Here is a 24,276-nt window from a genome sequence, read left to right as displayed (position 1 = left end):
GCCAATTACAGGTCAGATTGTCTCAAGATGCTTTATTTGTATATTTTTTGTCCTATTTAAAACATGACAAAGTAAGAAATTTAAACCTTATGACTAATCCAATGTATTATTTGGTTTTTAAGAGACTAATCAACAATTAAAATAACTTTCTGCACTAAAACTAATAAACATGAGGTCAGATAGAAGGAACAGTTTTAAATCCTGCAGTCCCACGACGACAAGAATAAAGTTTGTTAACAAAAACTAAATCTGCTGCTGGATTCCATTAAAGTCCTAATAAATGATCATAAAGTGTGATACTAAAGGTTTGTGGTGCTAAAAATCTCAAAGTAAAGATATCAAGTTGAACATCTGGATGGAGGTTGATAAAAGTTGACCTTCCTTCATTTCTCTGGAGCGACTCCATGGATTGTAGGGATGCTGGTTAAAGACCTGCTCTTCTAGTCGTCTTCCTTCTAGTCGCTGTAAAAAGTCACTCTGTCCTTGCTGACTTCAACACCTCTTCATGACAACTTGTTCTGTCTCTGACCTGGTGGAAACTCCAGAAACTTGGGAAAATCTGTCGAGACTCGGATTTTTGAAAAACTCGTCGGGCGGGGGAAGGTGTGGTGGGCGGTGGGGGAGTAGAGGGGGGCAGTGGGGAATAGAGGAGGTGAGGCCACCACCCACCTCCCCTCCTACTCTCTACCCTGACTCCACTCAGACTCCGCCTTGGCTCCACCCATGTGGTCACTTTATTAGGAATGGAAACTACGATGTCAAAGGGACGACGAGTTTATTTGTTCTTAACTGATCTGTAGCTCAGTGAGTTAAGGGTTTGCCTATGGACCTGCTGGTTCAAGATCAGACCATTCTTAAATTTTTTGAAAAACTTAGACAAAGGAAGAAAAATGCCAGTGAGGGGACTCAATCCTGCTACCTTCCACTTAATAGCCTCTTTTCTTAACTCCCTGAGCTACTCGCTCAGATACTAATTCACCTTTTCTTTACGCATTTATCATCTATTTTTTGTCGTTTTTGAGGGTTTTTTAACCTGAGTCTTGACTCGACCGTTTTTCTCAGGAGGTTGGACTTCAGCCTTTGTGCTGGAGGGTTGAACCCTCAGTTCCAAGACTTTCCAAAGCCTCCAGACCTCCCGAGTCCTCAGGACCTGTGCTTTCACACAGTCTGAGGGCTGAAATGTTCTAAGTCCAACAGTAGACCGCTGTTAGATTTAACTTTCAGACAGTCTGAGGACTGATATCTTCTAAGTTCCTGAGTAGTTCTCTGTTAGTTTGAACCTTTCGACAGTCTGAGGACTGAAAACCTAAAAGTTCTTGAGTGGATGACTGTTAGACTGAACTTTCAGACAGTCCAAGGACTGATATCTTCTAAGTTCCCGAGTAGTTCTCTGTTAGTTTGAACCTTTCGACAGTCTGAGGACTGAAATCTTAAAAGTTTCTCTGTTAGTTTGAACTTTGTGGTTAACAGAAGCCTTAAAACTTGTGACCATGAGTCTTGATTTCACGTTTAGACCATCCATCTGAGTTCTTCTCAGACCTTCACCTGTGGGTTCTTTAGAAATCCTGAACAAACTTTGATTCTCTTCACTGAACAGTAAAGTTTGTGGAGCTCAGAAGGTAACATTAGTTTGATCGATGCCTTCAACTACTAGTAGACTTTATCTGGAAAGCAGTTTTCTGAAATGAGCTCTTAGTAAATCTGTCCACAGTCAAACCGAGAACATAGAAAGAGGAAATGTTTGAAGAAACAACTTGATGTTTTCATTTCAGATGAGAAAACGCTTTAAGACCTTTATCTGTTTTTGCTCTTTTTCATCGTTTTATCGTCTCTTCTGTTTAATGTGATCTTCTAAAGTCTAACTGGTGTTTAGTTTTGCTCTTTTCTCACCTTTTATTCTTTTCTAATGTCTGGTTTGATTTCTAAATGTTTTGTCTTTTTAATGTTTAATTGTTGTTTTTTTCAAATGTTTTTTGGCTTGTTTGAAAAATTTCCTTTTCTTTCCCAATGTTTAATTTTTTGATTAAATCTTTAAGGTTTTTCTTTATAAATGTTTTACCACTTTTTAATGTTTAATTTTCTTTTATTTGCTTCATTGTTTTTTCTGTTTAATTCCTATTTAAAGTTTTGTCTTTAAGATTTAATTTTCTAATTAAATATTTAATTTTCTAACCAAATGTTTCGTCTTTTTAAAGGTTTAATCATCTAAATAAATGTTTTGTATTTTTTAAATGTTTAATATTCTTCTTGTTTAATTATATTTTTAAATGTTTAATTATCTAAAATATTTAATCTTTAATGTTTAATATTTGTTTAAAAATGTTTAATTTCATAATTACATTTTGTATCTTCTAATTATCTAATTAAATGTTTTGTCTGTTTAATATAATTTATTGTATTTAATGTTTCATTTTCTTTCTTGAAGTTTTATTGTATTAAATGTTTCTTTTCCTTTGATTTAATTGCTTCTTTAATGTTGGTTATTTCTTTAATCTTTTATTTTGTCAAGATTTTAACCCCAACCTTAAAAATGAAACAAACCCTTAAATCACAATAAAAATACTTCTGTTGTCACAATCATGAGTTAGTCAGTTATTCAGCTAATCGATTCAGCTTTATTTGTTTAGCACCTTTCACACAGATGACAAAATTAAAGAAGCAAAGAGAGAAAAAAAACTATGCTAAAACTTTTTAATAAAATGTGTTCAGGGGATGGAGGGAGTTTATTCAAGTCTTCTTGGGCTCACATGGTAAATGATGTTACAGTTCCAGCTGTTCCATTAGACTGCAGTTATTCACACAGAAATTAAAACATCACATTCTTCATAATAAAAACTAGATGGCTCTTTAATAAAGTGTTGGTGAATAAACAGTGTAATTAAATGAGGAGATGTGAGACTTCCACAGCATGGATCACCATCAACTGGATCAGAATGTCAGAATGAAGTGAGACAGAAAAGCTGCTCTGAGCTGCAACATGACGCTCTGACAGTCCAACACCAGCACAGTTTTATCTGCTGCTTCTGCTCCAACATGCTGTGAAGTTCAGTTTTTACCTGAACCAATACAGAGATTCTATTTCCAACCAAGACTGGAATCAAAATGAGAATGTTCTGAGGTTATTAATGCAACTAAAGGATTTACTTCTAAGTTCTAGTTCAGGTTTCAGTCGCAGCACGTTGCATTCACAGAGAAAAACAGTGATACCTTCATAGCAGCATTTAATAAAGCTAAAGCTTCCCTGTTGGCTCATTGGTGGAGTTTGTTCCTGAGCATCTGAACCTTAAATCCAGTCAGAGGACCATCTTCAGCCAGAGAACTTCAAGACCTTCCATCGGCTGGACCAGATGTGGCATCAGCTCCCTCTGAACATCTGGACGACAGGAGAAAAGACAGAAATCAAACACAGATCACAGAAATACGATTTATTCACTTTCATCATTTTATAAAAGAAGCATGAACTTAATTAAAACTGGACAACATCAGGAATGAAAGTAAATGTTTTTATCTCGTGTTAAAGCTAAACTTAAAGTCAATTTTGATGACAGTTTATCCTGACAGGAGTGAGAATGGAGCTCTTCTTTCCTTTTTAGAATATTCCCTCATAATATTCTGTTTACGATTGGCTTCAGAAGCATTTTTCTTTACTTATTTATGTTTATATACCTCAGACTGATGTACTTTGCTGGTTTGCAGATAGTGTCATCTACAATGACAATAAAGATCTTCTATTCTAACATATTTTGCTAAAACAAGAACTGAAACCTTCTCACTAAAGAAGCTTTCAGAGCAACAATTAAATGACAGTTTAGTTCTCACTGAGTTCAGAGTCAGCCAAAATAACGCACACACACATCAGGAAAAGAAAAACTTTCATAGATACTTCATTTGTATCAGTACTTTGATCAAATCACGATAACTCTATGTCCTGTTGTACGATGTTTTCCCAGCAGATGGCGCTACCCTCATGAATGGAGCATCAACAGGTGACGACAACAACACAACAGAAATGTCTGGAAGCCACTGGCCTCCACTCTGAGCACCTCTTTTAAATGTAGAGGCCAAAGATAACTTTTATTAATCTGGTGATGTCTGAATAAATCTGGTATTGAATTATTTAGGCAAGTTTTTCTTTCCCTGATGTGTGTAAACACTATTTTGGCTGACTCTGTATGATGGGTTTGTGACAGGTCACCATCTTTTTAGAATAATGACAAACATACCTGCGTTCTACAGGAGTGATTTTCCTCATGTGCAGGTAAAGACGTGTGAGGAGCTTAGAGATGACAAACAAAGACCACAAACAAACACACTGATAGACTCTCAAACGTTCAACTCACAGCCTCAAAACATTTGTTTAGGAAGTGTTGTGTTTCTAAATTCTGCTGAATGCATTGGCAGACATATAAGGTTGTGTAAAAGCAGCCTGACCTCTGAGCTACTGAGAAATCTTCCTGAACAAAGTTTCTACGTGTAAATCAGCTCAGCATAAACTAAAGCCTCAGTCAGACATAACAAGCATTGCACATTATAAACAACTTCCTTTGTTAACTCAGACTTTCTGCTTCAACCTCACGTAAAAAGGGGAGTTTAACTCGTCAGGTGACTGAAAATGAACGGCTTGTGCAGTTCTAGATCCAAAAAGATGTTTCAACTCATGTTTGACTACAAATACGAGACTGTCCTCATAGAAAAAACGACCACATAGGTCGTCTGTACACGCCCGTATTATGACCGAGTGTTACGTTTTGAAGTTAAGCGACCTGTAGTGGTTGAGTAAATATCGACACTCCGGTGTCTCAGCTGAAACGTCACCATGAACAAACTTTGACCCAACACTAACCCTAACCCTAATCCTAACCCTAACCCTAACCATAACCCTAAACCCGTCTTGCCAAAGTGAGGGAAAAGCCATTTCGTGAATTAAATCCCGTAATGCCTTCCTGTCCCTCACAGGGGCGCTAACCTAAATACGCTCTCATGGGTCGTATTCAGGGGCACGTTACATACAACCTGTGTGGTCGTATGAGTTGGAGGGCTTGTTGACAAATACATGCAATAATTAATAAATCATTATTAACATCACTTTATATACTGGATTGAACTTGAGCAGTGGAAGAGAGAAGGAATTTAATGAAATTATGGAGATTCAGAGAGGCAATGTTAAGTTAAGCACGGTTTAATTCAAACCAGCTGAATGTTAAACTTCAGTACAGCTGAAGGGGTTCCAGTTAACCTAAAATAACTTTTGTAAAAGATAAAATACACAGCAGAGAAAACAGGTTGAGAAGTTCATTCTAATGACAGACAGCTGCGGAAGCAACTAAAACAGGTGTTCAGCAGTAAATTAGCCACCTGTGCTAATTAGCCCGCGAGCTAACTTAGCCGCTTAGCTAGCTAATGCGTCCGGACCAACTGCTCAAACACAACAAAACACAGTTCTTCACAAGTCGCTGACTTAACGTACAACAAAACAACACTACTGGTTAGAAGTATTTATCTTCTTACTGTGTTTTACTCCAAAAACAAGGTCAACAGCAGCCACAGATGCTAGCAGACATGTCCACCATAGATATATGTAGAAGACTGGATACACTATGGGCTGACCAATCACTGCTCTGTTGAATGGTCTCAAAGTGGTTGAATAAGTTGTCAGAATATGTCAAGGATGTTTCTATACATTTCCATTACACTTTTTTTTCTAAATCTGTCCTGAACTGGCAAATTGCTCCCAGGTGAATCTTGACTTCCTCTTATGAAGGGAAATGTGTGAAAGGTTAGGGTTCTCTGAAATCACTCAAAGACAAAAGAAAAGATATTCCTACAGCACTGCATGTACAGTTTTCCCTCAGGAGATTCTCCTATGTTCACATTTCTACTTTAGTTTTTTTGTTTTTTCTTTGTGCTATGCAGCCGTTTTCATTTCTGTATCACAATAACGTGGTCTGTCAACAAATTACAACACAAACAGTAAAAGCATAAATGTGAATCTCATCCAGTCTCTTATCACCCACATACACTAAGATGTAACTTACAGTTTACAGTAATTGTCACCAAACCTTATCCATAGTTTACATCAGAACATCCCTCCAGAGAACACTGTTAGAATGACAACATGACTAAACAATCTGACTGTTTTATCCACACAGTGACACCAGGACTGCTCATTCTGATGGACCTGAAATGTTCACTGACACAGATATTTACTGTAGAGAGATGGACTAATCATCTTATGCAAGAGACTGGCTTTTGCAGGTACTCCATGGTGTTTTGCTATTTGTACGAATTGTTCTGGGAAAAACATTTACTGTTTTGCAAATGTCGATTCAAGAAACGTATCAAAACGACTGAGAAAAACTGCAATATCAAAATCTAAAATAAGAAAATAATAGAATAAAAAGAGAAACTAGAGAAAGTAAATATTTATTTAAAAAGAAAAGAGGGATGTGAAAAAAGTAAGAACAATAAATAAATGCATTAAATAAATGGTTAAAAAAATGAAACAACTCAGACAAATATAATAACAGAAAAATTAAAATGACATAAAATCCTGAAAAATTTATAGAAGAAATAATGGAATAAAAATAAATGAAGGAGAAATTAAATATTTATGCAAGAAAAAACTGAAGAAAAGATAAATATATTAAATAGATAAAAAGAGAACAAAAACATAAAAATGTAAGAAAAACAATGAATAAGTGCCATAAATAAAAGAATTTTAAAAATTAAATAAATTCAGACAAAAGGTTAGAAAAAATAAGAGAAAAACCAAAGTAATATCAAAATCTGGAAATAAGAATACAAGAAGAAATAATGGGAAAAATAAACGTAGGAGAAGCATAAATAAATATTTAAAATCAAAATGAGAGATAAATACATGAAATAGACAAAAACAATAAAAACTTTTTAAAAAATGTAAGGAAAACAATAAATTATTGTGATAAATAAAAAGGTCAATATAATAACTCAAAAAATAAAATCAGAAGATAAAAATGTAATAAAAAGAATAAAGTAAAAGAAGATAAAACACTAAACAGATAAAACCTATAAGTACCTGCTGACTCTCAGTGATTCATCGTTTGTTTAATTTCTGTCACTTTGCTTTGAGGACAAACCATTTTTTTTCCAGTAAATCCAGTTTGTTTGACTTCACCGTGTTTGTTTGACCAAAGTTCAGACTAAATGTTCTTCAAACAGTTTGTCGTTGCTCAACTCTGAAGCTTGAAAAGATCGACGGCTTCTACGGCAGAAACATTCAGCAACGAGAAAAGAGAAGATGCAGCGACTCGCTTTCATTGTCTGCCTGCTTTCTGTGGCGTCGGTGAGTCTTTTATTTTAGTGTTTTTACCAGAAAATGTTAACAGGTTGAGCTATTTGTTTTCATATCACAAGAATTAGTAGAATTTTATTTTATTAGGAGAAGGAAATAAAACAGGAAAAAAAGTAAAAAGAGAAAATTGAACACAAAAGGTAAAATGAGGAAAGGAAAAATACATATAATCAACTGAAAAACAAGAAAAGATGTAAGAAAAAACACAGATAAGTGCAATAAATAATAAGGTAAAAATCATTCAATTCAGACAAAAATAATAAAAGAAAAACAAAAAGTGCCAACTGTTTCTCTTTTAAAAAGAGAAAATAAATAGTGTAATAAATAGAAATGGGAAAAATGTAAAAATTCTTACAAAAAAAATAAGAAAAGAGAAAAAAACTGAAGCAAAGGTGAATAAAAATGTTAAACAAAATGAAGACAAAACAATAAATACTTACAAGAAGTGAAATACTAAATCAAAATCCTAACAAAATAAAAAAAGAAATAATAAAGAAATTAAATTTAAAAAATCATACTTTATTACCTACTACATACTGTTTTATTTGACTAATAATAATAATAATAATAATAATAATAATATGCATGATTTAGTCAAATAAAAGTTGTAAAGTCCTTTCCAAATTAATAAACACACTTTAAAAATAATAATAATGACAAATAATTGTATAATAATAATAATAAGTGATATTAAAGTTCTACATGTATTTTTTTTATTATTATCAACAATAATTAAAAATATTTCAATGTATTTTTCTTGTTATTTTCAATGTATTTTTATTTCGATATTTTTCATTTTATTTCTTTTGTGTCTCATATATATATAAATGAAAATTATTACTTTATTATTATGAACATTATTTTCGACAATAATAATAATAATAATAATAATAATAATAATAATAATAATAATGGTTATAAATATATGTATTAAATTTTAAAATATATATATTTATTTTGTGGCTTTAGGTCTAAATATATCTTGGCAATGTTTTATATGTGTATATAAAAATATTTCTATTATAGTTATTTTTGTATTATTATTAGCCAAAGTAGACAGTGAAAAAGCATGAATAATGTGATTTTACTGCATGTATGTGCTGCACATTATATAAAATAGGTTATTTGTCAGCAGTAAGCTTTAGAAGTTGTCATTTCTCTGTGGTTTTTGGTACAAAATGATGAATTTAATGCATTTTTATGTCTCTCTGAGTTTCAGAATTTTATTTCATTTGGACAATGACATCACCGAACCGTGAAAAAGACCCGAATTTAACTTTGTAACCGCATTTGGTCTCGAGTTTCATGTTCATTGTGACAGAAATATCTAGTTTTCTAGTTTAGTTTGTTTGAAAGGGGACAATATAATTTCATAAAACACATGATTACACATGGTCAAAAAAGACAGAATTAGCCAGAAGGCTGGATATGTTAAATATGTTTCTTTTCTGCGTTTGTGAACCAAACGAGCTACTGTGTCTGGTTTTCAGGCCCAGATTGACCCGAGAGGTGCCCGCCCGGTGGAGCACGGCACCAGATCCGAAAAATGTGCAACCGAGAAGGAATGGCCTTTCTGCACCGACGACGAATGGGTACGCCTCCTCCTCTGTTCCCTACAGTCATCACTTTGTCCTCTTTCCTCCTGTGATAATAATAAAAGTACATGACGTTAGCACATCTTCTCTTAATCACAGATTTCTCCACATTTCAGCACCATGGATGACTTTGTCCATTAATCGTCACAGCTCTAGTGGGAAGGGTGGCAACTGCTAGCCTAGCTCTGTCTGAAAACTGTCTTCACGCCCTTTTTCAATTTTTACCAGTTAAAAAATATTAAATATCAACTTATTAGCTATTAGAGAACAGTTTCCAAGTTGTAACTCTACAAAAAGCAACATGTTTGTGGAAAATTTACAGTGAACAAAGTGAATTTCCAGGAAAGATTGCAAGTAGTTTGCAAACGTGCAACTTTTGGGCAAACTTTAGGTTGACGATTAATTTCACAGCTAACTTGTCGATTAATCGTCACTGCTCTTGTGGGAACAGTGGAAACTGCTTGACTAGCTTTGTCGGAAAGTTTTGAAAAACTGCTTTCTCGAGCCCTTTTTCAATTTGTACCAACTGAATAAAGTTGAACATCAATTTATTAGCTTTTAGCCAACTGTATCCAGTATGTCCAGAGTGTGCAACATTTGAGCAACTTTACAGTTAATGGCTAAATTAACAGCTGATAACGTTGGAAACTGCTAGCCTAGCTTTGTGTTAAAGTTTTAAAAAATGCCTTCAAATTACTTTTTTTTTTCAATTTTACTAATTAAAAAAGTTAAATACCAACTTATTAGCTATTAGCTAACGGTTTACATGCTGTAACTCCACAAAAGCAACACATTTGTGGACAATTTGTGGGAGACATTTTTTCCAGAAAATGTTGCCAATAAGTTTGCTAATGTGCAACATTTAGGCAAATTTTCAGTTGACAATTAATTTAATAGCAGACATTGGTGGAAACTGCTAGCCTAGCTTTGTTTGAAAGTTAAAAACAATAGCATTTAAGTTACTTTGTTCCATTTTTCACCAATTAAACAAAGTAAGTTACCAACTTGTTACTATTAGCTAACTGTTTCCAGGCTGAAACATGGTAGATTTCCAGAAAATTTTGACAGTAAGTTTGTAAGTGAGCAGCATTTCGGCAAACTTTAAGTTGATGACTAATATAATAGCTAATAACTTATCCATTAATCGATGCAACTCTAGTTGTAATGGTGGAAACTGTTAGCCCAGCTTTGTCCCAAAGTTTTGCAAAATCACCTTTATGTTGCTTTTTTCCATTTTGTGCAATTTTTGTGCAAATTAAATAAAGTGGAACACCAACTTAATAGCTATGAGCTAACTGTTTCCAGTGTTTCCAGAGTGTGCTACATTTGGGCAAACTTTCAGTTGACAACCAATGTAATAGATGAAAATGGTGGAAACTGCTAGCTTAGCTTAGTCCAAAAGTTTAAAAAAAACTGCCTGTAAGTTTATTTTTTCTGTTATGTACCCACTAAATAAAGTTAAATACCAACTTATTCGGTGTTAGCCAACTGTTTCCAGGCTAAAATAAAGTAGATTTCCAGAAAAGGTTTGTGACAGTGCTTTGATTATCGATCGGAATAGTCGGGGATTGATTTTACTTATCGGTTCAACTGCAGCTCTGATGTGGTTGCTAACGTTAGCCTAAGCTAGCTTTAGCTCTTGTGTTTCTGCAGAGGTTTTTTTAAAGGCAGTGTGTCCCACCATGGCGCTACAGTGGATCCTGATGACCTTTTCTCTTGAACTTTTCTTCCCTCAGGGCCCTAAATGCCCGTCGGGCTGCAGGATCCAGGGTCTGATGGACAAATTCGACCACACCACGGTGAAGAAGATCGAGCAGATCCGCGGGCTGCTGGACAAGAACAAGGCCAGCCACCGCAGCGCAGACGAGGGGTCCAAACAGACCTATGACTACCTGAGGGACAGACTCACCCTCGAATCTGGTTCGTCTTTTCCCACCTGGCATCCCTGTGAACACGATCTCGTTTACCAGGAGGCTCACATTAAACTGAACACAGAAGCTGCTTACAGCTTTAGTTTCATGCAGTTCTGTTGGTTTTTGTCTCTTGTTGTAGCCGACAAACATTCAGAACAGCATCCGTCCAGGCTTTTTGTTTTTTCTCTCCATTGTGTTTGTCGTCTTTTTGTGTCACAATTTGGTCATTTTTCATCTTTTTGTGGTCATTTTGTGCCACGTCTTGATCTTTTGGTGTTTTTTTGTGGATGTTTTTGTGACTTTTTTATACATTTTGGATCGTTTTGTGGATGTTTTGAGCCACTCCATCTTTTGTGATTTTTTTTTGTTCATTTGTCATCATTTTTGGGTTTTTTTGTTCTTGTTTTGTTCCATATCTTGATCTTTTTGTGTGTTTTTGTGGCTGTTTTGTGAAGGTTTGGCTCATTTCACATCTTTTTTGATTACGTGTTGGGTATTTTGCTTTGTTTTTCCGGTTGTGTATCACATTATGGTTCTTTTATATCTTGTTGTGATCTTAATGTCACATTTGCTGTCTTTTGTGTCACATTTTGGTCATTTTGTGTCACCTTTTGATAATTTTTCATTTTTTTGCCGTTGTTTTGTGCCAGTTTGGTTGTGTGTCACTTTACGGTTGGTTTTTTGCCACATCTTGACCATTTTGTGTCTTTTTGCCGATATTTTGTCACCTTTTGAGACATTTTGCATCTTTTTGCGGTCTTTGTGTCACATTGCTTGTCTTTTGTGTCACATGTGTAATTTGGCTTTTTTGGGGAAGTCCGTGTCACAATTTGGTCATTTTGTGGTATTTTTGTGTCACATTTTTACAATTTTGAGTCTTTTTGTTATCATTTTGTTCCACATTTTGATCTTCTTGTCTCTTTTTGTGGTCTTTTGAGTCACATTGCAATTATTTTTCATCTCTTTGTGGTCTTTGTGTGTCAATTTGTTTGCCTTTTTCAATTACATTTGGGTAATTTAGCATTTTTTTGTGGCTGTTTTGTGTCACTTTTGGTTATTTTTGTGGTCTTTTGTGCCTTATCTTGACCTTTTGTCTTTTTGGCGGTTGTTTTGTTTTGGATTTTGGTATTACTGCTTCACTTTTTGTTCATTTGTCATCGTTTGTGGTGTTTTTGTCTCACATTTAGATCATTTTATATCTTCTTGTGGTCCTTTTGTGTGATCTTTTGGTCAGTTTTGTGACAGTTTGGTCTTTCTGTGTCTTTTTATGATTGTTTTGTGCCACATTTTGGTTGCTATAACTCTCCGTCTTTTAATGAAGAAGTCTTGCGTCTTTTCCACCAGGCAACAACAACAACTACTACGGCCTGGCCCTGAATCTGCGTCAGAGGATCACGAACATGAAGATAAAGATCGACACACAGATAAGACTCCTGGCCGCCCTGAAGGATCGAGTCAAGGACCAGGTCATCGAGATGCAGAGACTGGAGGTACGAACTTTTAAATATTAACTCGAGGTACAATGATATTGCGCTACAACCAATGCTTTTCTTTAAATAATTAAAAAATGTAGATCTAAATTGTATTTTGTTGTTTATAATCTATTTCTTTTTGACCACAGCTTGATGAAAATTGACAGGTCTAAAAATACAACATAATAATCGATCTGTAATTTAACCCCCAGAACTGAAAGCAGTTTCTGGTTGTTTTTTTTTTTTAATTATTATTTTGTTCTGTCTCATTTTTCCTCACTGTGGGCTCAATATAAGATCCTGCACCTCCACCACCCTGACTAGAAGGATTTACAAAATGTCTTCTGTGCAGTTTTAATGAGAGCAAAACATTAACACAAAAAACAAAGCGACAAAAAATGGACAAACAACAAAAATTACACAAAAAATTACACAAACGAGACAAAAATGACAACATTGAGAAACAAAATGACAAAAAATAGACAAACAACACAAGCGAGACAAAAAAGAAACAATAAAAGACAAATGACAAAAGTCAGACAAAAAGACAAAAAACAACAAAAACAAGACAAAATATTCGAAAAATGAGACACAAAATGACAGGAAACAAAATAAAAAAAGAGACAAAAATTACAATAAATGGCACAAATGAGACAAAAATTAGAATAAATGACACAAATGAGAGAAAAAATGACAAAAGCGAAAACTGAACTGAACAAAATTCAGACAAAAAAGACAAAAAACAACAAAAACAAGACATACTAGAAAAGCACTCAGAGTGCAGACCTCCACCAAGGATAGAGAGGAAGACAGGAAACCCATGCAGTAAAGGATCATGAGCTGGAATCAAACCTGCGTCTCTGACACAGTTCTGTTTATGAATCACCTTCTTAACCAGTTGAGCTATCTGGACACCTTGCTCCAATTTGTTGGACGACATACTAACCTATGATGTTTTTGTCATATTTTGGACCACATACTAAAACATACTAAAAAATTCAAAGTGATCCAGAATCCAGGATCCTTTCCGGATTGCCACCAAAATTAAATCAGCTCTTCCTCTTACCATAGTCTACATCCCCTCCAAATTTCATGTGAATCTGCCCAGGCGTTTTTGAGTTATCTTGCTAACAGACAGACAGACAGACACACAAACGCCAGGTGTCACATAACCTCCTTGGTGGAGGTAAATATTCTGTAATATGAAGACATAATGAATCTCATATATATGTAATACAATTTTAGGTTGAAAGTATTTAGTCTGAGGAATTTCACAAAGTGGTTACTGCTTCCAATAAATTATATTATTTTTAGTTTATTTTTCAGGTCTTACCAAAAAAATTACCTCATTTCCTCATTTTCACTGAAGGGGAGATATGCTAAGCTGGTTAGCTTAGAGTTGTCGTCTTATTTAGTTATGCAAAACAACAAACTGAATTTTTCCAGTTGTGTTATTAGCTGTGGCTGTCTCAACAAGTCACTTTCACTTAATGTTACTTTTTTGAGGTTTTTTTGCCGTGTTGTGTTGTAGCTTCCAGTCAACAAGCGTTCCTATATCGTACTTTTATTCTCCAGAATGAAACTTTCAGTCGCTGTTCATTTGCTTGTTTATAACTCTTTGCCATCTCTTGTCAGGTGGACATCGACATTAAGCTGCGCTCCTGCAAAGGATCTTGTGCCAGCTACTCTGAACACCAGGTGGACCAGGACAGCTACGTGACCCTGGACAAGCAGGTAAACAGATCCATAACAAACTGATGCTGTGAGGGTTTGAACTTTGTCCAATTTCAATGGAAACTCTTGATTTTGTGCCTCGGAGCTGCTTGAATTTGTTAATTCTAAGGCAATGTTGCACTAAAATAAAATACAAATCAGGGTTTGATTCAATGTTTGACTTACTGTTGTTGATAAAGTTGATCTATATTAATTAAAGTTGCTCTATTATATATTAAAGTTGCTCTAAATTAGTTAAAGACGCTCCATAGTTATAGTTGCTCTTTATTAGTTGAGGTTGACCTACTACTCAATAAATCGAAAGCTGCAGTAAAAAGTTGTTGGGTGATCCTTGAAAAGTCAACATGTCAATGATACTTTCACTACAAATAATTCTCACCCTTTAAATTCCCAGATCAACCAGCTGGACTCCCAGTTTGCCCAGAACACTGTGTCAGTGGGGTCGCTTTACGTGATGAAGAGCAAGCCGCTGAAGGACGTCACCGTAGACAGCATCTACAAATCCAGTCACATCGTCACTGGGGCAGCTGCTCAGACGAAAGACGACGATTTACCGGAGGTGAGGGTCCAGTATGCTCCGCGTATGCTCAGTTCCAGCTCGGTGTTTTACGTTTGTGTTTTTCAGAAAAACGCCTTTTTCTGAAACCACGTTCACAGTCTTGCCTCCTTTTCCTTCCTCCAGGTGCCTCGTTTGATCCTAGAGGCGGAAGGCTCCACATCGTCCCCGGCAACCGTCTCCAAGGACCCAGGTACTTCCTACTCTTCGTCCACATCCTCCTCCTCGTCCTCCTCCTCGTCCTCCTCCTCCAGTCCTTCCACCACACACTCGAAATCCATCACCGAGATTGGCGGACGAGGGGACGGAGGTTTGTTCGATCTGGGCGGTGGCTACGGTCAGCCCAGCACGGGCCACATCACCACCCACAGCACCACCTCCTGCACCAAGAGCATCAGGAGGACGACTGTTTACACCAAGGACGGCCCGGTGGAGAAGACGGAGGAGGTGATTGAAGGAGGACCTGAGTGCCAGACATCGAGGGACACCAATTCAGGGTTGAGCTCCCTGTTCCCCACCCTCACCCACACATCCTCCTCCTCCTCCTCCTCCTCCTCCTCCTCCTCCTCCTCATCGCATTCGTCATCGCACCACTCTGGTGGTACTAAAGGAAGCCTCTTCGGAGATACCAAAACGGGTTTTATGGATCCATTCGGCTCGGACCTCGGCTTGTTCAAGACGAGAGATGTGGACGACGACCTTCCCGACATGCACGCCCGCAGCATGAGCAGCGTGCGCGTTGAGCGGCAGGCAGATTATGTAGGAAAAGGTACCAAAACATCCGACCTAGAGTGAAATTAGCAGCGCTGTGAGGGCAACGCTAGGCTAGGTAGCATTTGTTAGCATCAGCCAACTGGCTAGCTAGCCCCTATGTACCAAAATGAAAGGTGAATGCTGGGTTTGTTGTTGTTTGTTGCTGGAGCATCAAAGAGCTGCAGTTTCTTGAAGTAGTTGGCCCAATGTGTAAACCGAGGGCCTACCTAAAGTCCTGGAAATACTAAACATTTAACCAATCAGAGTAGTTTTAGCTTTCGTCGCCAGATCTGTGGCCTAATTTTGAGAATCATCGAGATGGAAACTAGCAACGTTCCCTGGCAAATACATTAAAAAAAAAACACAGTTCATATTCTTGTCAGAACACCAACCAAAAATCTGAACCATCTTCAAAGTATTTTAACCCTCTGAGCCCCAAAACCCCAATGAGCGTGTTGACAAAGTGGTGCCATTTATCGCCCGAAAAGTGTAAAAACTGATCATGTTTGGTTTTTGTCAGGAAAGTTAATCGAATCTAAGCTTAAAATCATGATATTTCATCAAAATTGTTTAGAAAATTCCCCCAAAATAAAGTATTTGCATTGTAGAGATTTTGAAATTAAAAAAAAACTCAACAGCACTCTTGTGAAAAAAATTGGTTCCCTATTTCTTCCTTTTTAAAAAAAAAAATAAGCAGAGAAGTTCAACTTTTTATGCTTTGTGGCTTAACAACTGTCACACAAGCAGAAGCGTGGTAGTTCTGTTTCCGCAAAGGTGCAGGACTTTATACTGCTTTGAAAAAACGAGAAAACAGTGAAGAAAAACAATGTTCAGAAAGCGATTGGAGTTCAGAGGGTTCAGAAATATAAAATATGAATAGAATAGAAGTATAAAATATGTTTGTTTGGGGGAAAAAGAAAAAAAAGAATCCGCACCAGAGTTGAGGGAGTTGAATTTACCAAAAATTCCTCGTAACTGCAGCGCTGTAAAAGAGCAGAAGACACGTAGAAACTGGGAGTCAGTTTTGTAGCAGCCAAAGCCGGTGTTGTGCCCAAAAATAAATTAAAATTAAAAGATTTCAAGCTTAATTTAAAGCTGCAGATTAAATCAAACAAAGCAGCAAACTCTAAAGAGCAGTTAATAGCAAAGTCAGGCAAGACATTTGGGGTTACTTCAAGCAGTGTTTGGTGTGTACAGTCACTCTGTGGGATTATAATGTTTAAAATTAAATTCTCAAACAATTTAATTGCATTAGAAACAAGTAGAAAACTTCATCAGAGCATTATGGAGTTTATCAAATGGATTTGTTATAATCCAGGCTAAGATCAATCCCGTCAGGCTTTGGCACGGCGCCGGTCCTCGCTAACTCGCGGTCTCTGTTCACAGATTGTGTGGACGCCCACCGGAACCACCTGAACGGGGAAACGAACGGCCTGTTTAAGATCAAACTCGGCGGCAGCAACTCCACGGCGGCCGTGGAGGTTTACTGCCAGCAAGAGGGCTTTATGGGCGGGTGGTCGTTAGTCCAGCAGAGGGAAAGCGGCGCGCTCGACTTCAACCGCACCTGGGCCGAGTACCGCGACGGCTTTGGCTCGGTTGACGCCAAGGGGAAGGGGGAGCTCTGGCTGGGCAACCAGAACCTCCACCTGCTGACCGCTGGGGGTGAGACCATGCTGAAGGTGGAACTGGAGGACCGGGAGGGGGGCGTGACCAGCGCCGAGTACACCGTCCGGGTCGGTCCTGAAGACCAGGGGTTCCCGCTGCATGTGTCTGGGTACACCGGGGACGCCGGCGACGCCCTGGCACCAACGCACAACGGGATGAAGTTCAGTGCCTTTGACCGGGACGTGTCGGGGGGCAGATGTGCGGAGCGGTTCGGGGGCGGCTGGTGGTACAACAACTGCCAGACGGCCAACCTAAACGGGATCTACTCCAAAGGCCCGAATGAGCCGAGTGGAGTCGTGTGGGCGTCGTACAAACCGGCCGGTCTCAAAAGTGTCCGCATGTTTATCCGATCAGCTGCTTTTTAGACACTTTTACCCAGAACTGAGACGAACATCTGGATCCTGTCGAGTTGCTTCTTTGTGGGGGGATTTGAATAATGGTGTCAAAATATGTCATGTGTGTTTTCCCTGATTCTCATGTGTCCTTAGCGCTCCAGTGTTCCTGAACTCTGATCAATCAATAAAGACTCCGTGTTCACCTCAGCTGCTGTGGTTTGTGCTCTCATTTCACAAGTCTTCCAATGAAAACCATTTGTCAAACAAAAAAACTGTGAAAAACGATAATTAATGTGACTTTTTTTGACACATAAGCACTTTTTTTGTTGTTCAAAATATTTTTATCTACAATCCAACTTTTAAGCATCTAAATTTAACATCTTGACTTTTGTTGCATAAAAAAATCACCAAACCTGCAGCATTTTTTTTTTGACATTTCTGCATATTTACCAAACATTCTTCATTTTACCACATTTATTTTAGGTTGTTTGATGAGCTGAAAAGACATAAAAGAAGTTTACAAAGTCATGCTCACATTCTCATCTACAAATTCATAAATGTAGTTTTTAAATTTCTTATAAGATCTTGTTTCAGGCAGACAAGTTTATAATCTTCACATATTTTTCAAATTTAGAATAGAATCACTTTATTCATCCCCGAAGGGAGATTGGGGTTAGCGTTATTTAGCGTTTCTGACCAACATTATTCTACTTTATGTTAGTTTTATGTTACTTGTGAAAACAAATGAAAACATGCACACTTTTTTAGAGCAGCTTCATGGTGGTTCTTGATCAAAGAGCCGTTAAATCAATATATTATGATGAAATGAAGGTCTAACTTTGACCGACCTTAAATATTTGACGATCTTTGAACCGTTGATAAACAACCAGTCTTATCTCATGTTTGCTGTTCTGCTTGAACTAGAACTCAGTTGAAGGTGAACCAACCTCCGTTTTTAGTTTTTTTTTGTTTTTTACTTTATTTCCCCGCAGTGTGTTTGAGGCTCAACCGCCAGAATCAAGATGGCCGACAGTCCATCCGGAGGCAGCAGTGTGGAGCGACGCCGGACGTCCCGATGTGTTCGGACGATGACTGGGTGAGAAACCTTCGTAAACCATGTATAGGCAGACTTAACGATAAACTTTGTATCTATTGCACCCTTCAAAACTGTAGTTAGAAGAGACTTTCAAATAGTTTTGAAAAAAGCGACAAAACCATTACGACATACAAGAAGAGACAGTAAATTATTAAAAACAGTACAAGAAGAAAGCCCATAAGATATTAAGACACCAGAAAATGCAATAATGTGCAAAAAAAATTTAAAAAAAATCACACAATGATAAAACATTAATGAAGAGAAGTAAGATGTTGAAACATTCAAAAAGAAACAGACAATAAAATGAAACATTGAAAGAGACCAACATTGGAAAAGGTCATAAAATATTAAGACAGAAAATAAAGAAAACATTAGTAAATGCAATTAAATGTGTGAAAAGTCAATGATGATAAAACATTAAAACAATAAAGATGTTTAAAATATTTTATGACAAAGATTAAAAATGAAGTAAAATATTAAACTCTTAAAACAATTGTAAAAATATAACCTCAATAACAGAAAAACTAAAGAAAATTATATTAAATCATTAAAGACATCATAAAACTAAATAAACAATAGAGGAAAGCATTTGATAAAGAAAGTTAAAAAATGCAGTGAAGCACTAAAAAATAGACGATAAAAGAACAAAAAGAAACTTTTAAAAAAAACATAAGTAGAGATGAAATATTTAGAAAAGACAAACATTAGAAACAATAAGACATTGGAACACGAAATTAAAAAGCAAAATATGGCATTAAAACATGAACACGACTAAAATAACAAAATGTAATAAAACATTAGATGAGATGAGAGAACATTAAAAATAAAACATTAAAAAAAAGACAATACCATAATATTTATTATATTGATGGATTTTTAATTAGTTTTACCAAAAAGACTGAAGGTAACATTAGAAAAACCAGTTAAGCATTTAAACCATATACTTATTAGAAAAGAAAAGTACATAACACATTAATGATTAAGTATTTAAAAATTTTAAGAAAGAGAGAACATTTGAAAAAGACAAGATACAACATTCAAATATTCAAAATGATTATAAAATTTTTAAGTAACTTAAAGGCAATAAAATATTTTCTAAAAGCAATAATGATAAAATATTACAAACAATAAAAATGTAAAAAGATTAAAATATTAAGAGACAAAGATGAAGCTTTAAAAAAAAGTAACTAAGAGACAATAAAATTTAAGAACGAGTTTAGAAAAGATAAAACGTTGAAAATGATAAAACACTGAAAACAAAATTATAAAACACTTTTAAAAAGACATTAAAACTAAGTTAAACATTGAAAAATTAATTCAACAATTAAAGAAGGCAGAACACAAAAATTATAAAAAAAATTTGATTATTAAACATTGAAACTGCCAAAAGATTTAAAAAAATGAATGAAGACAATAAAACATTTGAAAAGAAACTAAGACATTTCAAAAGAAAAAACAAAATAACATGGCATAAAAACGCAATAAAGATAAAACATTAAAATTATACAACTTTGTGACACAAAACTTTCAAAACATCTAAATAAAACATTAGGAAACAATTTAAAGCATTTGAAAAGACAATGAAATGTTTTAAAAAGACAATATAACAACAAAATTAAAACGGCAATATAAGACAAAGATAATAAAACATTAAGAAATTGAACTTTGTGAAAGACAAAACATTTGAAGGTTACTAAAATGTTGAAAAGATGATCAGAAATCATAACAGCCCAATAAAACTATAACAGAGTTGAAGTGTTTGTCTTCCTTTGCTGTTTAATGAGAATTGGCTCGCCATTGTCCACTGTGAGATGAAACCGTGGCGTTTTGTTCCAGATCTCCAAATGTCCATCCGGCTGCAGACTCAAGGGTTTGATCCAGCAGACTGGGGACACCGTGGACAGGAAGCTGTGGACGGTTTGTCGGGCAGCGAAGACGATGGAAGACGCCGCTGAGAAATCCATGAAGGCGGCAGCGAGTGTCTACAGCTCCCAGCGGCAGCTCGTCATCGGCAGATACAGTTAAGACCCTACGGTTTCTGGGTTTCTGGGTGTTCGGGATAGAAACGCCAACGACTCACCGCCTGTTTGTCTGCAGTGTCCGAGCTGAAGTTCACCAAACTGGCAGAAGATCTGTCCGGGAATGTCACGACGCTACGGAAACGGTCAACCCAGTTGTCGCGGCAGCTGGAGGAGCTGAGTGTGGACGTCCGGAAACAGATTGAGGACCTGTATCGAGCTGAGGTGACCCCGGGTTCTACCTTCAGATCAGTGGTGTAGATCAGCTGCAGTACCTGCTTGTTCCACCAGGTTGTGGGCAGTGTAAGACACACCTGTGCACTAATCATGGTGTCTAATCAGCATCTTGATATGGCACACCTGTGAGGTGGGATGGATTATCTCAGCAAAGGAGAAGTGCTCACTATCACAGATTTAGACAGATTTGTGAACAATATTTGAGAGAAATGGTGATATTGTGTATGTGGAAAAAGTTTTAGATCTTTGAGTTCATCTCATCAAAAATTGGAGCAAAAAGAAAGATGTTGTATTTATTTTTGTTGAGTGTACTTTAGAATGTTTCTGACAACATGCTAAATTAGAAAAGCACTCAGAGAGCGCAGACCTCCGCCAAAGATATTGACATTCCCATGCAACATTGCATTCACATACATTTATGTACGATTTAGAAATTGAAGTATTGTATTGTATTTTCATGGAAACATAAGACATATATTTTCATGAACAATTTTATTCCATTCTTAATTAATCAACAGGGAGAGAGGAAAACAGGAAACCCATGCAGTCAAGGATCATGAGCTGGAATCAAACCAGCGTCTCTGACACAGTTCTGTTTACGAATCACCTTCTTAACCAGTTGAGCTATCTGGACACCTTGCTCCAATTTGTTGGACGACATACTAACCTGTGATGTTTTTGTCCTATTTTGGACCACATACTAAAAAATTCAAAGTGATCCAGAATCCAGGATCCTTTCTGGATTGCCACCAAAATTAAATCAGCTCTTCCTCTTACCATAGTCTACATCCCCTCCAAATTTCATGTGAATCTGCCCAGGCGTTTTTGAGTTATCTTGCTAACAGACAGACAGACAGACACACAAACGCCAGGTGTCACATAACCTCCTTGGCAGAGGTAACTATGACAGTTTTGATGATGTTTTTCATGACGTACTATAATGATGTTTTTGATGACATGCTGTACTATGATGTTTTTTTATTTTTGAAAATAAAGCCTTTTGCTAGACAGGTACAGTTGAAATCAAAAATCAAGCCTAAACCAGTTCAAAAAAAAAATGTTCAGAACTAGTCAGAATACAAAAAAAGTCAACTAGTACAAAGTCAGGACCAAAACCAAACCTAAACTATTCCTAAAAACAGTCCGACACTGAAACCAGTCGTAGTAGCAACACTAATTCACATTTTACCTTGTCCATCAAACCACAGATACATTCTGGGTTACTGTAGCACCTTGATGACATTTCAATTCTAACTCTCCTTTAGCGCTTGTAGCTCTGCTTCATGTTTTGGTGCTCATGTCTTGTTTCTGCTACCAGGTGGACATTGATATGAAGCTACGATCTTGTCACGGGTCCTGCCGGTCGGTGCCGCCGTTCAAAGTCGATCATTCAAGCTATGAAACGCTTCGAGCTGACATGGACGAGACTTTAGGCAGGAGAAACAAGGCCACCAGACCTCCTGAAGACGTCCCTCATATCAAACTGCAGCCCGTGGATGCAGGCGTGGCGTCGTCTGCAGGATATAAGAGCATCCCCACGGTCGAGAGAGAACTGCTGACTCCGTTTAAGGACATCGAACAGAATCGGTTAACGATGGAGAAGGGACTTAATGCCGCAGAGCTGGAGTGACAAGGCTTTGACAGAGGTGGGATGTGATAATGTTGTATTAGAAGCACTTTGTAGGTTTTAAAAGAGCAAACAAACTGAATTATCATCTTTAGTTTGGTGGACCAAGAATACAAGAGACTAAAAACCTCCAACAGCTCAGACTGCCTTTGAATCGAAATAATGTCAGTCTTCCTAAATAGACCCAATTCATGTTTCTGTCCTGAAATCTGGAGCTTCTCCTCACTGCTGAGTCTAATTTGTTACGAGGAGAGCTGGAGAACCCAGGCACAGACTCACAGAAACAGGCAGACAGATGAATAAGGGAAAGAGATTGATTAAACCAAGTAACTGAACCAATACATAAATAGAGCACTGAATTAGGGGGAAGGAACCAAACCAAAACTACAAACCAAACTCTGAGGTCAAAATCCATAACTCGACAACATGAGCACAACAGAGTCCAAGAGGCTGAAGCTGTTCAGAGGTGGCACGTTTGATGGAGACAGTTTCTATAATCGGATTTTTTCCTGTAAATGTCTTTGTTTTTTGTGAATTAAAGTGCACTGCTACCATTTTTGGTTCATAAATGAATGTGTTTGAACATATTTATTAGATGATTATGGTCTGATGCATGTTTTTGAAGTTTTTTGGGGGGTGCTGTACAAACTGGATAAGAACACTAACTGTTAATTGATCAGTTGCCATTATTAACTTGATCAATCAAAAATTGACTAAATGATGAGTCAAAATGCAAAGGACTTGGAATATACAGATTAAACTTAGAGAACTATATGCAGCCATCGAATGTAAAAAAGGTGACTTTTTTGTATTCTGTATTGTATGAAATAAAAACTTCAATACATTCGAGAGGAAATTCAACTTTATTTCTTGTGTTTTTCATAAGCTGCACTCTTCAATTACAATTTTCACAACATACTTTAAAGAATTTTCACCATTTCGCATGTTTTGAGGACATATTACACTATGGCTATTTTTATTTTTAGACTTTTTTTTCCCAAGAGAACTTTATTATAATGTTTTTCATAGCACACTTTACACTGTTTTCACCATACGGCATGCTTTTACGACATTTTGAAAAAAAAATCACACTTTTTAGATGTATAACGTTTGGTTTTTTTCAAAAGAAACATTGCTATAGCGTTTCTCACAACACACATTACACTATTATCACCATATGGCATGTTTTTATGACATGTTTAAAAGTTGCGTTTTTTTGACATACTATAATAGGCTCCAGCCCCCTGCGACACTAATGAGGATTAGGCGGTGTATAGTTGATGGATGATGGATTACACTATAATGTTTTTTTTTCGGTAGATACATGATCTTTTTTTCAAAGAAAGCATTACTATAGCATTTTTCACAACATGATTTACACTCTTTTCACCACATGGCATATTTTTGCAACATGTTTCAAAATGACTTTTTTTCTGACATAGTATACTATGGTGGCGTTTTTGCCAAAATAAATGATTTTTTTCAATAAAAATATTACTAAAATACATGACACTCCTATAGGCTCCAGCACCCCCCACGACCCTAATGAGGATAAAGCGGTGTATAGAGAATGGATGGATGGATGGATGAAACTCCTATGGTATTTTCACAACATAGTTTACACAATTTCCACCATATGGCATGTTTTTACAACATGGTGAAAAATGGTGCTTTTCAACATTCTATACTATGGCAGGGTTTTTTCTCGCCAAATAAATCATGATTTTGAAGAGTAAAGAGATCCCACTGATTCCCTGTCCTCCCCTTTTCTATAGTTCATAATCTCTTCAGTGGGGTTAAAACACAGATAATCATCCTCTCTGCTGGAGCAGAGGGACACATTTCTAAATTGGTAAAAGTATTTAAAATAAGATGCTCTTAAAAAACATTAAAATTTGCCGTGAAAAATGACAAATTCCATGCAATGCAACTGACTTTTTTCCCC

At 36.5% G+C, this 24,276-nt stretch overlaps 1 protein-coding gene and 1 long non-coding RNA gene across 4 annotated transcripts; one reads left to right on the top strand and one right to left on the bottom strand.

The window, feature by feature from the left end:
* Positions 1–2,998: 2,998 nt before the first annotated feature.
* LOC110950226 (uncharacterized) lies at positions 2,999–6,450 on the bottom strand. Its single transcript, XR_007940088.1, has 2 exons — positions 4,224–6,450; positions 2,999–3,373 (listed from the first exon to the last, which is right to left on the bottom strand). It is a non-coding gene; the product is annotated as an uncharacterized LOC110950226 (long non-coding RNA).
* A 704-nt stretch (positions 6,451–7,154) lies between these two features.
* On the top strand, positions 7,155–23,192 carry LOC110970509 (fibrinogen alpha chain). 3 transcript variants are annotated; one of them, XM_051944468.1, is made up of 11 exons: positions 7,155–7,321; positions 8,821–8,922; positions 10,662–10,845; positions 12,183–12,328; positions 13,946–14,044; positions 14,439–14,603; positions 14,727–15,369; positions 18,346–18,449; positions 20,286–20,469; positions 20,547–20,692; positions 22,023–23,192. In XM_051944468.1, the coding sequence occupies exons 1-11, from the start codon at positions 7,277–7,279 to the stop codon at positions 22,332–22,334; spliced, it is 2,130 nt and encodes a 709-aa protein (XP_051800428.1). In that variant the 5' UTR covers positions 7,155–7,276; the 3' UTR covers positions 22,335–23,192. The 3 variants fall into 3 exon arrangements, with proteins under 3 accessions (XP_051800428.1, XP_051800429.1, XP_022076491.2); XM_051944469.1 differs by having other exon boundaries at positions 20,547–20,758; positions 22,023–22,152; XM_022220799.2 differs by lacking the exons at positions 18,346–18,449; positions 20,286–20,469; positions 20,547–20,692; positions 22,023–23,192 and adding an exon at positions 16,740–17,560 and having other exon boundaries at positions 7,159–7,321.
* The last annotated feature ends 1,084 nt before the right edge of the window (positions 23,193–24,276 follow it).

Source organism: Acanthochromis polyacanthus, chromosome 24 (assembly GCF_021347895.1).
Source record: "Acanthochromis polyacanthus isolate Apoly-LR-REF ecotype Palm Island chromosome 24, KAUST_Apoly_ChrSc, whole genome shotgun sequence".
In the NCBI taxonomy this organism is placed as follows: Eukaryota; Metazoa; Chordata; class Actinopteri; family Pomacentridae; genus Acanthochromis; species Acanthochromis polyacanthus.
The sequence above is the reverse complement of the archived record's forward strand: the minus strand, read 5'-3'. Positions and strand labels throughout refer to the sequence as shown.